The sequence below is a fragment of the Ranitomeya variabilis genome, chromosome 3 (assembly GCF_051348905.1).
Source record: "Ranitomeya variabilis isolate aRanVar5 chromosome 3, aRanVar5.hap1, whole genome shotgun sequence".
Taxonomy (NCBI): Eukaryota; Metazoa; Chordata; class Amphibia; order Anura; family Dendrobatidae; genus Ranitomeya; species Ranitomeya variabilis.
The window spans coordinates 165,344,369-165,358,954 of NC_135234.1; the positions used below are offsets into that span (position 1 = coordinate 165,344,369).

General features: G+C 43.8%; 1 protein-coding gene across 2 annotated transcripts; it reads right to left on the minus strand.

Annotated features, from left to right (window-relative positions):
• Nucleotides 1-5,628: 5,628 nt before the first annotated feature.
• Nucleotides 5,629-12,483, minus strand: FUNDC1 (FUN14 domain containing 1). Of its 2 annotated transcripts, none has more exons than XM_077294816.1 (5): nucleotides 12,339-12,483; nucleotides 9,471-9,627; nucleotides 8,161-8,236; nucleotides 7,328-7,456; nucleotides 5,629-6,234 (listed from the first exon to the last, which is right to left on the minus strand). In XM_077294816.1, the coding sequence occupies exons 1-5, from the start codon at nucleotides 12,352-12,354 to the stop codon at nucleotides 6,157-6,159; spliced, it is 456 nt and encodes a 151-aa protein (XP_077150931.1). In that variant the 5' UTR covers nucleotides 12,355-12,483; the 3' UTR covers nucleotides 5,629-6,156. The 2 variants fall into 2 exon arrangements, with proteins under 2 accessions (XP_077150931.1, XP_077150930.1); XM_077294815.1 differs by having other exon boundaries at nucleotides 12,268-12,442.
• Between the last annotated feature and the right edge of the window lie 2,103 nt (nucleotides 12,484-14,586).

The following is a 14,586-nucleotide window of genomic DNA, read 5'->3' on the forward strand; positions in this document are numbered from 1 at the left end:
TATCTCCTTCCCAAACCCGACATGATATGAGACATGGATTACATACAGTAAACCATTGAATATCCCTTTTTTTTTTTGCATATTCCTCACTACTGTTAGTAGAGTGTGTGTGCAAAATTTGGGGGCTCTAGCTGTTAAAATAAAGGGTTAATTCGCGGAAAAAAAATGGCGTGGGCTCCCGTACAATTTTCTCCGCCAGAGCGGTAAAGCCAGTGACTGAGGGCAGATATTAATAGCCTAGAGAGGGACCATGGTTATTGGCCCCCCCTGGCTACAAACATCTGCCCCCAGCCACCCCAGAAAAGGCACATCTGTAAGATGCGCCTATTCTGGCACTTGGCCTCTCTCTTCCCACTCCCGTGTAGCGGTGGGATATGGGGTAGTAAAGGGTTAATGTCACCTTGCTATTGTAAGGTGACATTAAGCCTGGTTAAAAATGGAGAGGTGTCAATAAGACACCCATCCATTAATCCAATACTAGTAAATGGTTAATAAAACACACACACACATTAGGAATAAAGTATTTTATTGAAATAAAGACACAGGGTGTTGTAATAGTTTATTATACTCTCAATCCAAATGATGACCCTCGTTCTGTAAAAAAGGAAAAATAAAAAAACAACAATATCCCATACCTTTCTGCTGTTACAGTCATGTCCCACGATGTAAATCCATCTGAAGGGGTTAAATAATTTTACAAGCAGGAGCCTGCTAATGCAGCCGCCCCTGCCTGTAAAACTAGGGAATGAATGGGAAGCAGGGGAACGTAGCTACCTAGACTTGCGGTGCTGCGCCCCCTGCTGGCATAAACTCATATGAACTCTAGCATGGGAATTTTTCTGAATATTTTCTCACGCTGTGTGTTTTATTAACCATTTACTACTATTGGATTAATAATGGAGAGGTGTCTTATTGACACCTCTCCATTATTAACCAGGCTTAATGTCACCTTACAATAGCAAGGTGGCATTAACCCTTCATTACCCCATATCCCACCGCTACAGGGGAGTGGGAAGGGGGTAAGTGCCAGAATAGGCGCATCTTACAGATGTGCCTTTTCTGGGGTGGCTGGGGGCAGATGCTGGGGGGGGGGGGGGCAATAACCATGGTACCTCCCTAGGCTATTAATATCTGCCCTCAGTCACTGGCTTTCCCACTCTGGCGGAGAAAATTGCGCAGGAGCCCACGCCAGTTTTTTCCGCGATTTAACCCTTTATTTTAACAGTCAGAGCCCACAAATTTTGTACACACACACTACTAACATTAGTAGTGAGGAATATGCAAAAAAAAAGGGATATGAAATGGTTTACTGTATGTAAACCATGTCTCATATCCTGTCGGGTTTGGGAAGGAGATAGCAAAAGCAGGCAATTGAATTACCGGCTTTTATTCTATCTAGCGCTGAATTAAATATAAATACAGTATGTATATATATATATATATATATATATATATATATATATATATATATATATATATGTTTTCACAAATATTTGAGCCCATGGATCCATTCTATGTCCATTTTGCAAGCCGGCAAGAAAATCTCCCTGTACCGATGCCATACGAATTACATATGGAGGTTTACATGCGCAAAATACGCTGCTACACCCTGCTTACGGATGACATATGGATCACTGTTGTGGGATAATTTCTGCGTATTACACATGTAAAATACGGACCGTATTTCCCAACACTGAGTGTGACGCCGGCCTTAAAAGAGCACGTTCCCATACTACTCTGTATATGGCGATAACAGACACACCGACCAACTAAAGCTCTCTAACCTGAAAAGATGTTTGCATGCCTTGGGTAATAACCTCACCATCAACTAGCACTACCCATGTTTCTAAAAAAAAACTAAGGATTTGCTTCATTTAGGCATTCTTATCTACATACCAAGCGATGGTATGATTAAGACTCGGGAGAGTCGAAACGTCATGTTTTGTTACTAGATTTGATCACTTTTCCTTATGGTTGTAGAATTGCTCCCATGTGTTACTTATTTTGAGTTATGTTGAATAAACTCACACTATCTTGCATAATTAACCATTAGAGTGTGCAGTGTCTCTCAAATAATATTTGTATGCATGCCTTGAACAGCCGTTTGAGTGTGAATATATCTTCGCTCGGTGTCATCTAGTTACATGTTTGGAAGCCCAGGTAATGGATCTACTTGCCGGGGTCACACTTGCGAGTGCAATGTGAGAAACTCGCGTATCAATACTCGGCACTGCTGCCGGCACTTGGGACCGGAGTGTGCGGTTGCATGTATTTCTATGCAGTTGCACGCTTTGGTCCCAAGTGCCGGCGGCAGTGCCGGGTATTGATGCAAGAGACTAGTGCGAGTTTCTCACATTGCACACGCAAGTGTGACCCCGGACTAAATGTGCAGCTGGAAACACTCAGGAGCATTGCAAACCTCAAAAGGAGATTAAAGCTCACTGAGCCGCTCTGGCTGGGACCTGTGATACGAAGGAGAGTGGCGAAGGGGAAAATCAAGACCCAGAAGTAGGTAGCTGGGTAACATTTAGAAGAATAGGTAGGGGATAAAGTGCCAGGGAGCCCAGCCCTGATCTGGCACAACCTAGTAAATATGCCTGTTTGTCTGATATTAGGAATGCAAGCCCAGGGTGTACTGTTCCCCCAGAGAGGCTTCACACGGCAGGTGGTGGGTCACGTTCTCTAGCCATTTTATAGCCAGAATTGCTGTGAGATAGGGACCACTTGTGCTGGGCTTGTGAAGACAGCAGCAACCAACATCAGTGGCTTCAGAGAAAGTTACGACCTTGTACAGAAAAGTATTTCTGTATCTGGGTTTAATAAACCACTTTGTGGTTCTACATTCAAGTCTACGTACGCTGAGTCTGGGCTGGTCCTGTCTGCTTCTCATCTTGGATACTGTGGTAGGGAAAAAAATCTCACAGCATCTTATCAATCAGGTACAATCGCTTAATGTGGAGACAGAACACAGGGCTACGGATCAATACAGCAGGATGTTGCTCCTAGCAACCAGGAAAACAACCGTGCAGCAAAGGCTGGTTTCCTGACCAGGCCAATTTTTACAATTCTGACCACTGTCACTTTATGTGGTTATAACTTTGGAACACTTCAAAGGATCCCATTGATTTTGAGAATGTTTTGTTGTGACATATTATACATTATGATAGTGGTAAAAGTTCTTTGATATGACTTGCGTTTATTTGTGAAAAAAAACAGGAATTTCGCAAAAAAGTTGAAAATTTAGTAATTTTTTTACAGACTACTTCACATTTGAAGCGACTTTGAGGGGTCTATATCACAGAAAATATCCAAAAGTGACATAATTCTAAACACTGCACCCCATAACGTGCACAAAACCACATTCAAGAAGTTTATTAACCCTTGGCTGGTTGTTTTGGGGGGACAGAGAGGAAGAATCGATCCGGTGGGTTGGAGGTGGTGTCTATTTTGTATCCGGAAGACACTAGTTCCCTGACGCACCTGTCTTCTGTAATAGGCAGCCAGACTTGATGAAAGAGCAAAAGTCGGCCGCCTACTGGTGTGGTGTCTTCCGGAGTCCGTGAGTCATGATGAGGAAAAGGTCTGAGATTTTCCTCCTCTGGGCTTAGGCTGGCCTGCTTTTGACTGCCAGGTCTTGTCCGACCTTTGCGTCGATCGTGAGTTGTCCCTGCGTGGGGAACGGTTACGATTTTGTGCTGGACGCGAGACGGACCAGCCCGAGGAATTCCGAAAGGATCGGAATCGAGTTTGGTTACGCTTCTTGTAAGTGCGTTTAGGTCTGAGTTGGGGAAGAGAAGTACTCTTACCCCCGGTAGCGTTGGATATCATCGTGTCCAACTGTTCACCGAAAAGTCTTCCACTGAGGTAGGGGAGGGGCGTGAGGGACTTCTCTGAGGCTGCGTCCGCTTTCCATTCCCGCAGTCAGAGGATACGCCGAATTGTGATGGTGTTTGATGCTATCCCCGCTACACCCCTTGCTGAATCCTGAGCTGCATGAAGCATGTAATCTGCTACAACTGCTATTTGAACCGCTTGGTCCGACAGCTCAGGAGCGGATGCTTGGAGAGCTTGTAAATTTTTTGCCCAGGCCAGAATGGCCTTGGCAGCCCAAACTGAGGCGAACGCGGGAGCCAGAGATGCCCCTGCTGCCTCGAAAATTGAACGAGCCATGCGTTCTATCTTTTTCAGATTATGCATAGTGTCGCCTCCTAGTGGACAGCAGCATAACACCCATGGTCCTGTGTCCCCCAATGAGGCGACAGAGTAATAACCGGGTACCTCTAGTAGTCACCTACACTCCAAATCTGAAGGTGCTAAGAGGAGCTGCACAGAAATTACAGCCTTTACTACAAAAAGATGCCCGATTACAATCCATTTTTCCAGACCCCCCACTACTGTGTTTCAGGCAGCTCCCAAATCTAAGAAGCATCATTGTCAGAAGCTCGCTGACCTCTCCAACAGCTGCAGGTACTTTTCCTTGCAACCAGAAAAAAAAATGTAAAACCTGTCCATTTATAATGACCACGGACAAGATAAAGATCCCCAATTCACATCAGGACTACAAGATCCCAGGTACTTTCAGCTGAATCACATCTATTGTGGTGTACTTAATTATATGTACAAAATGTCCAACTGGGGGTCTGTATGTGGGGGAGACAGGGCAAAACCTGAGAACAAGGATAAATTCTCACCGCCACACAATAAGAGAAAAAAGAATGGATCTACCTGTGACCAACCATTTTTGTATGCCTGATCACAGCACCATGGACCTGAAATTACTTGTATTGAAAGGTAACTTCAAAACTGAGAGAGACAGAAGAATCTGTGAGAGCCTGATTGTTCTTCCATCTGCACTTGTTTATGGACATTTGAGGGAACAATACAGTTTGAATGGACACATTTTAGCAATAAGAATGTTCTGTCCGCATTGTGGGCAGAACGGAGAAGAGAGGTGGTGGGGAGATGGGAATCTTACTACTGCAGTAGCGCCTATCCTCAGCACTCTATATTGTGCCCCTTGACTGTGTCCTGACAGTCAGAAGAAATGAGAACATCCAGTCCGGGTGAAGAAATTCAAAGAAGCTTTATTCCACCATAAAGACACATTAAAAGACCTGCTACAGGTCAAAACGTATCTTTATGGCGGAATAAAGCCTCTGAATTTCTTCACCTGGACTGGACGCTGTTTTCATTTTATCCTGACTGCTGCTACTTTACTTGGATCGAGAGAAGGCGTCCAAACTTAGTGAGTGCTGTCAACCTTTTCCTTATGTGCCTTGTCTCCTGACAACATCTGGAGGAGGCATTAAATGAATGCTGCATTCATCCAATCAGCAGCTAATGATCGGCTGCACCCTTCACATTCTGTCCAAAAGGAAGAAACTTTCAAGTAAATTAATTATTGGCATGTGTCCTTTCTGGAGCTTTGAGAAAGAACGTTGGAGAGAGTTGGAAACACGTTCTGTGATCACACCATGGATTCATGCAATCAGCATTTAATTTTGAATAAATAAATCTTGGACTTTTTAAAGAAGCTGGAATCTATTATTTTTTCTATTACTTGTATAAACCGTATACAGTTTTACAAATCAAATCATTCAATTTTGAAGAAAAAAAAAAAAACAATGGCACAGGCTAAATGATAGCTTTATTTCGGTGACTTCTAGTCTAATTCTTGGTAATCTATTGCACAGTATAGTTTTTTTTTCTCTTCCTTCAAGACTAACATTCACCAATAGGGCTCCAAATGCCATTACAGTACATAGTTTTGGCACTATCAAGAAAAGAAAAAAAAAATACAGTTAAATAAATATATATAAAAAATATTTATAGTCGCTAACATGAACTTTTCAAACCTATCATGATATCTATTATAAAGTCACAAAAAAAAAAACTGCTCATGAAACAAACTAATGTCAGTAAGATGAGTAGTAATGTCAGAAATAATGTTCGTGTGTAACGTATACAAAGTTCAGTCTGGAGATGTTTGTGCAGACTAGGCCACAGCCTTTTTTTGAAAGCAGTCCGTAGGTGCGCATGTACAAGAAGACCACCCTAAAGAAAACAAATAGAACTAGGCATCTCTGTTAGCAGACAGGCATCCTCCATAGTTTTCAGTTTTATAACACTTCTCACTGCACTCTTCTTTATCGCTTCCTAAGAGGCAAGGCCTAGCAAGAATCCTCCAACGAATCCCCCGGACACTACAATGTTCTGCTTGATAAAATCTTGTGACTGCAAGAGAAAAAAAAATGCATTCAATGATTCAATTCAATGACTGATTGTCACATGTGGCAATCTGTGGTTTGGTAACGATTGGCAATAAGCACTATAGAAAATAACCATAATTGGCAATCACTGCTGTGACATTCTGCAATGTAAGATGTCAATATGAGCCGACTGTCATTGAGAAATTTGTAAACAGAATTATTGTATGAAAAAGCATTTTGCTATTCATCTAGCATTATACTTCTGTATTGAAAAAAAAAAAAAAAAAGCTAAAAGGCAGTTAAAACTGTATATTTGACAAATCCAGCAGCGGTAAATGCAAGAATGCACAACTAGTTAAAGGGAACCTGTCACCCCCAAAATCAAAGGTGAGCTAAGCCCACCAGCATCAGGGGCTTATCTACAGCATTCTGTAATGCTGTAGATAAGCCCCCGATGTAACCTGAAAGATGAGAAAAAGAGGTTAGATTATACTCACACGGGGGCGGTCCCGGTCCGGTTCTGGTCCGATGGGCGTCGCGGTCCGGGGCCTCCCATCTTCTTACGATGACGTCCTCTTCTTGTCTTCACGCTGCTGCTCTGGCGCAGGCGTACTTTGCCCTGTTGAGGGCACAGCAAAGTAATACAGTGCGCAGGAAAAGGTCATAGAGGCCCGGCACCTGCGCACTGCAGTACTTTGCTCTGCCCTCAACAGGGCAGACAAAGTACACCTGCCCTGGAGCCGCAGCGTGAATACAAGAGGACATCATCGTAAGATGGGAGGCGCTGGACCGGACCGCAACGTCCATCAGACTGGACCGCAGCGGGACCGCCCCTGGGTGAGTATAATCTAACCTCTTTTTCTCATCTTTCAGGATACATCGGGGGCTTATCTACAGCATTACAGAATGCTGTAGATAAGCCCCTGATGATGTTGGGCTTAGCTCACCTTCGATTTTGGGGGTGACAGGTTCCCTTTAAGTTAATACTTAAAACCAGGGCTGTGGAGTCGGTAAGCCAAACCTCCGACTCCTCAATTTCCATGACAACGACTCCACCAAAATGGGCTCCGACTCCACAGCCCTGCTTAAATCGAGTGATTAAAAAGACATTTTCTTACCTCCTCAATTAAGTTGTTAATTTCTGGAACAGACTTATTAGCCTGCTTTTTTATCTTTCTCTTTGCCTTGTTTACATCCTTTTCAACTCTTTTCCAATCTATTTGTATGTACCCACCATGACTTGCAATCTAGAAGCAGAAAACACAAAATATGGCCATTGAATATCAATGTAGGTAATTCAGCTATTCTTTTTTAAGTGAATCTGCTAGAAAAAAAAAAAAACTGTTCTGTTCAAACCAATTACTATGATCATTTACACCGTACTCCATCTACTCTAACAGCAGAGCTGGCACCCACCCTGGCGGTACACCAAACATCTGTGCGTGGCCTTAACAGTCAATTTATGCTAAAGGTTCCACTAAGAAGATTCTACAGCAAGCACCAATTGGTACAATAAGGGCCCCCAAGAGGCTGAATGGCTGGGAATTGACCATGGCCAAACTACCATTCCATCCAACACCGGCCCATGGGTCTTACCACCTTGTCTCCTCTTTAATGCTATTGTACTCAATTACAAATTTCTCTAAGTTTTTAATAAATGATCTCAGCTAATGAAGACTGTCTTGGGAAAATTGAAGTTCAATTAACCCCTTCTTGTCGATCTTATATACAATAATAGGCTCGCTGACCTATAAACGATTTGATATAATTATGAGATTTGTTGTGCCAAAGGAAGAAAGGTTTCCCAAGTAATTGCTGTCTGTAAACTCTATGCCCAAAATATAAAATTTTCTTCTGATACAAGTTAATATATAGTAAATAAGGACATGAGTAGACAGAAGAGACTAGATGGATTTTCTAGACCGCCAAGCCCGAAGCATTACTGTATTACCTGAAGCAAAAGAAAGCCACCACCAACTGCAGTCGCTGCGAGCTTTCCAACCTTCTGAAACAAAAACCCTGCACACCTAAATGGAAGAAATAAAAAATAATGTATGATCAATAAAACTGCAAAGTTAAATTAAAATCAATGTACATTTTTGTAAAGTGTTAAAAACCATGGATCAATAAAAAGTTAACGGTATAAAGTAATACTTAGGGTGTGTGCCCACGCTGCGGATCCGCATCGAATTGGCCGCTGCAGATTCGCAGCTGTTTTCCATGTGTTTACAGTACCATGTGAACCTATGGAAAACAAAATCCGCAGTGCACATGCTACGGAAAAAAAATGCGCGGAAACGTAGTGTTGTTTATTCCGCAGCATGTCAATTCTTTGTGCGGATTCCGCAGCGGTTTACACCTGTTCCATAATAGGAATCCGCAGGTGTAAAACCGCAGGTGAAATCCGCACAAAAACCGCGATAATTCCGCAGCGCGGATTAGCTGCGGATTTACCAAAATCAGTCTGGAAAAATCTGTAGAGTAATCCGCAGTGTGTGCACGTGGCCTAATGGTGAATCTGGAAGTATGAACAAAGAGACATTGTGAATTACATGAAACAGGGGACAGAAGCAGCAGCAGTAATAAAATGGAAATATAAAAAAAAAAAAAAAAATTAAAAAATTTGAGAATCTGAAAGGGTAGATGCGCATGGAAAAGACTGGCTAAAGTTCTGTTATCGTCCTATTCATCCGATAGGTGTTTGCAGACGTCCTGTACTTGCTGAAGAAACAATCTCATCGGTAAATGAAGATTATGTTAAGAAGCCAAATCTCTAACAATTCTGCTGTGTGTAAATATACTCCAATAGTAAATGTATTTGTGGTAAGAAAAAAAAACAAAAAACCCTTAACTCCACCTTTCACCTTCTGACAATCCCCCACAGATGCTCCAGTCATTGGAGACAAGCTGCCCGTTATGATACGCTGTACGATGCTCAGGTGCCCCGCTGTGATGTGGCACAGCTACGGACTTCATTAAGTGGGGACTGAAGGCGTCTATAGTGTTTTCAGTCGTTTGCTACCAGACCACCATCCAAGAACAGCACAACCTCTAAGCTTTTCCTTTCTATGTATGAACCCCATTGGTGAGCACATTCACAGAGGACCCTGTAAACAACTACTAAAATATTTGTGAAATACGCATCCCCAAATACTGCAAGAATAAATGCATATGTACACCTAGTGTTGTGTGCGCACTCTTATATTCAGCCTTTGTAGCTGTAAACTGACTCATTACCGATTTACACACAGAACATCTTACCAGCCTGTCACTCCACCCATGACAATCTGTGTTGCTACAGAATACTTTTCTGTCAAGGGTCCAGAATTCCGGCCAAAAACTCGACTCCACCAATGGTGACGTCTGGCATAATCTGTAATGTCCAATACTTCATAGGAATCATCATCACTGCTGGGATCTTTGGAACAAACATACAGTGTGTTCATTCTACAGGGATCATTGGAAGGTGAGAGGAGTAACAGGAGAAAATGTGAAAACAGAGAGGAACCCCCCCCCCCCACAACACGCAATAAATGCCCTTGCGCTCCAGTGCCATTGCTTCCTGACAACGTCAGAATTTTTCCAGTAGTAGCGACATGCAATACATGCTAACATAACCACCGAGTCCAGCGATTGGCTGCAGCGGTTGAATTGATGTACGCTATGTTATTTATGTAGAAAAATATAGACCTGAGGGAGACGCAATAGATGAGTTGTCAATGCCCTACATGAATAACTGATGACTAGAACACGGTGGTAGTTGCACCTTGTACAGCAACGTCCCTGTTAACTCTTATTTTCAGCAGTGTGTGGTCACTAGTGATGAGTGAACGTGCTCGGGTGCTAACCAAGTGACTTCAGCGTGCTCAAACAATATGTTCGAGTCCCCGTGGCTGTTCGACAGCAGCAACATATGCGGGGAAAGCCTGTTTTTTAGGCAATACCCCCATGTGTTGCGGCTGTCAAACAGCTACAGGACATGCATCTGCGAGGACTCGAACATATTATTCGAGCACGCCAAAGTCACTTGGTTAGCACCCAAGCATGCTTGGATAACACCTTATCCTAGTGCGTTCGCTCATTAGTGGTCAGCCAACAACAGGCCAAACACACACATTAAACAGCAGAGTTGGAATGGACTCATTCTCTCTCCAGCTCTAAGATATTTTACCCATTAGCAATAGGTTAGGAAAAATAATCTTCAATGAACATGAAATGTGGCGTTTCATCTAAAGTGTAAGGGAAGAGAGACGGCCGTATAACTGGGACAAGGATGGTCAGTAGTTTACAAGAATGTAAAGCGAACCTGTCAGTAGGATTTTGCCAATTAAACTACAGGCATTGTCAGGCACAAACAGTCTGTCTCTACGATGAGGAACATGTTTGTGCTTCGGGGCGGCCTGTGGGCAGGTCTCTCCTTGGATTCTCTGGCAGGAAGATAAGACTCTGCCTACAGTCCAGCCCCGGAGCACGGGCATATCATTAACTGAAAACTTCCAACACTGATTACACAAGATGGATTTCTTCACCCCAGGAATCATTCTAATCAGTGTGACATCACCAACATTACAATGCCTATAGTTCACTTAGCAAAATCATGCTGACAGGTTCGCTTTAATGGGAATTGTACTTTCAAGAAATGTTGCATAAAACCATAGAACAAATATAGAGAAGTGTATCTTGTCCGAGAAATCAACTTCTTTATACACGTTTGAGCCACGTATTCCACTCTCCTCTTCCTCCTGAACTCGGTATGCACAACAAAGACAAGACAGACTGCTGGCATACTGAATTAAAAGGAGCAAGTCCAGAACATGAGCCTAAGAAAATTGTGTGCTTGAGGAAGGGACGCGTGGTGCTGACTTGTTGAGCAAGGAGCCTCCGCACCACAAAAGAAAGTGAGGCTGAAGGTCATGCTGCAGTGATAGTTGATTTTGATGCAAGAAGTGAAAAACAGATATGGTCCAACGTTTCGTCCAGAAGCAGTCTTTGTCAGGGATATCTGTTGCAGGTAAGCAGAAAGTCTTGCAGAGCAGTAACGTAAATCATAAGATCTTTCTTGTCAAGGACCTGTGAGGAGCAGGACCCAGGAATCAAGAAACAAATCAAAACAAAACTGCAGCAAGACCTACAGTCTCACATTTTCTTTTGTGGTGCTGAGGTTCCTTCGTCTGCTAGCATAGTGAGGCATCAGTTAACTACTGAAGTCTAAGAAGAGGAGAGAGAAAAGGAGAGATGAAGAGAGAGGAAGCGAAACATTATGAGCAGAATCTTCTAAGATTAACCCAGGGCTGGATTCACAGCTACTCTGCTCTGGTGAGAAGGCAACAACTGTTGCCTAGTGCAGAGCAAAGTACCGCAGTGCGAGTGCGCCAGAGCTGTGGACCTTTCAAGCACATGCGCAGAACAGTACTTTGCTCTGCACTTGGTAGGGAGGAAAGGGCAGAAGCGCAAAGGTGAACACGGTGTGGATGACATAGGATGCATCATCAGAACGAAGCACAGGAGGACGGCAACGCAAAAAGAGAGGAGGCACCGGCCCAGACATGCCAACCGGACTGGACCGCCCCATAGGGGAATATAATAAAAGAGGTTTTCTTTGCTTTGCAGGGCGAATTGGAGCCATGGAGCATAATAGAATGCGGTTACATGGGGTGAAGTGTGTTAGCCATTGGTTATACTGGGAAAAAACTCTTGGAAGGGGGGGTGGAATGCCAAAGTTCCTGGGATGTTAAGGGGTTAACAGGGTAGATCACCTGGGTAATGCTATTTTCTGCCGGCTCTCGTGATGGCCCCCAACTGCTCCCCCCTATGTATGTGTGCAGCACAGGTGTCAGCAGCGCCGCCCATTGCCCCAGCACATATAATATATATATATATATATATATATATATATATATATATATATATATATATATATACACACACACACATAATATGCACTACACCCTGTGCCCGCACATCGCACCCGCTCCTCAGCCGCACAAGAGGTGTAGTCTCCGCTCACACAGCTGCCCTATAATCTGACACCTAGAAAACATGACGTGAATGCGGTCACCGATAAAGGAGCAACACGCGACCCGCCCGCCGCTCACACAGCCACAACCCGAATGACCGCTCGTCTCCCACCTCTCCTGGCAGCCATGATTGCTCTCTGGATATTTTGGTATACGCTTCCGGGTTCCGGACGTCACACTTCCGCAATAAACTCCGCCCATCGCCTTTCAACAATGACATGCGCAATGGAGACCTGTGTGACGCAGTAGCTAGTGGTGGGGACGTGGAGGCGGCAGGGGCCTTTGTTTCGGTTCCTGGTGTCCGGGGCGGAGTACCCGTCACGTGCACATGCTTCCTGGGTTTCCCCATAAAGGGGCCGGTGCCAAGTTACAGACAAGGGTTTTGGCAAAGTATTTAGTGCAGGTGTTCACTCCAGTACAGCAGCGCGCTACTGTGGGACCCCGGTGAATTATACAGGAGGCTATGGAGGTTTCCTTTACGTTATGCTGCATATAGCCGTTATCAAACGCGCAGGCATCTCCGTGAGCCCACTGTGCGCCATATGGCACTGACCAGGGCACAACTACCTGGCAGCCAGCGTTGTGCGCTATGTGACCACAAGTGGGCGCTGTGCACACTGGGCCATATCCCGCCTAGACTGCTCCGCCTGCTGGACTCATTCGGTTCACTTGTATTGAGCGAGACTGCGCCCCTCTAGTCGGGCTGTGGCCGCGAGTAAGTATGTCACACACTTGTGGTCACATGACTGCCATTGCTAGCAACGGAGAATCCTCACAGCAAGATTGCTGCATGGGTTGTGAGGACTCAAGAACATCCGCAGCGGCCCGATGTTACAACATAGTGGATGGGATTTTAAGAAATCCCATGCCGACTATGCGTGAGGAGACACCTGCGGTTCACCCACAGAGACGGACATGTGGCGCGTCTTTCCAGACCGCAGCGTGTCTATATTACTGAGACACTTAGTATTATTGTGTGTGTTGGGCACAGTGATTCCGCACAGTTCAATGAACACGTGAAATCCCCTGCGTTCAAAAGCCAGCAGCGTTTTAGACATGTGCTGCGTTCAAAGCGCTGCCGATTACTGACCGTGGGAACGTAGCCTTAAAGGTTAAAGGCCTGGGGCCTGCTAGATGGAACAGTCATAAAATGGTATAGAATAAAATAACTCGGCATGTGTCGGTATCACCCCGACGCGTTTCCCCGTTATCACGGTTCATCAGGAGGAGATAATAGAGATGTTCATGATGCCAGATGCCATGATGATGAATAGCATAACATTATTTTATTCTGTACCATTTTATGGCTGTTCTATGACCCGAAATAGAGTCTGGTTTGATATATATCTAGAAAATAATTACATGCTGTGGCGATAGGAATAGACAGCTTATTGTGAATCGAATTATTATTTGTCAGCGTGTCTGAACTATGTGTATTGTGTTAGTATAGTTTTTTGCTATTCAGAGGTGCCTCACAAGGCCTAAATAGAAATCGTTTTGCTTACTAATAATTATTATCTATGTTTCATCACTGCTCTCGGCTATATTGTTTTCCCACCTATATTGATAGGGTGATTGTAGGAAAGAGAGGGAGAGTCTGCGTTGAGTGGGGGCGCCAAAAAAATCACTTCTTAGGGTGCCAACCTCCACAGCAAGGCAGGTGTGAATAGTAGGCCTAATTTAGGGCCTTGTTAGGCAACTGCTTTTGGTTATTATAGTTTTTCTATCTATATGGTATCTAACCAAATTTGAATACTGGGTATGGGTTTTATATTTATATGAATATTAGATCTTCAAAAATGGCAACCTCCACTTGATTTATGGTGTGTTCATCAATATCAGAGTAGGTCACCCTGGAATTGGAGCTGTTTGCACAGAAGTCCGACCACATTTGAATTGACGATGCCAGTTCTACATCATATCATGGGGAATCATCACCGTAACCCTCTTTCATCTCATCGAACGTCTCCTTGGGTGTGCGGCCTTTCATGTAAAGGACCTTGATGACTGCTCTGTATTCCACTGGATCCATTATCAAACCTCACACCACTTCAGCACCTGTAAAATCAAGACCGTTATCAGTTCTGAGTTGTGATAAATAGAAGTGGGTCTGGGGAAATCTTTAATGAACGTCCTTCATACCTGGGTGTATGTATAGTATGTGTGTCTGTGTATATATAGTATACAACCCCTGGCAAAAATGAAGGAATCACCGGCCTTGGAGGATGTTCATTCAGTTGTTTAATTTTGTAGAAAAAAAGCAGATCACAGACATGGCACAAAACTAAAGTCATTTCAAATGGCAACTATCTGGCTTTAAGAAACACTAAAAGAAATAAAGAACAAAAAATGTGGTAGTT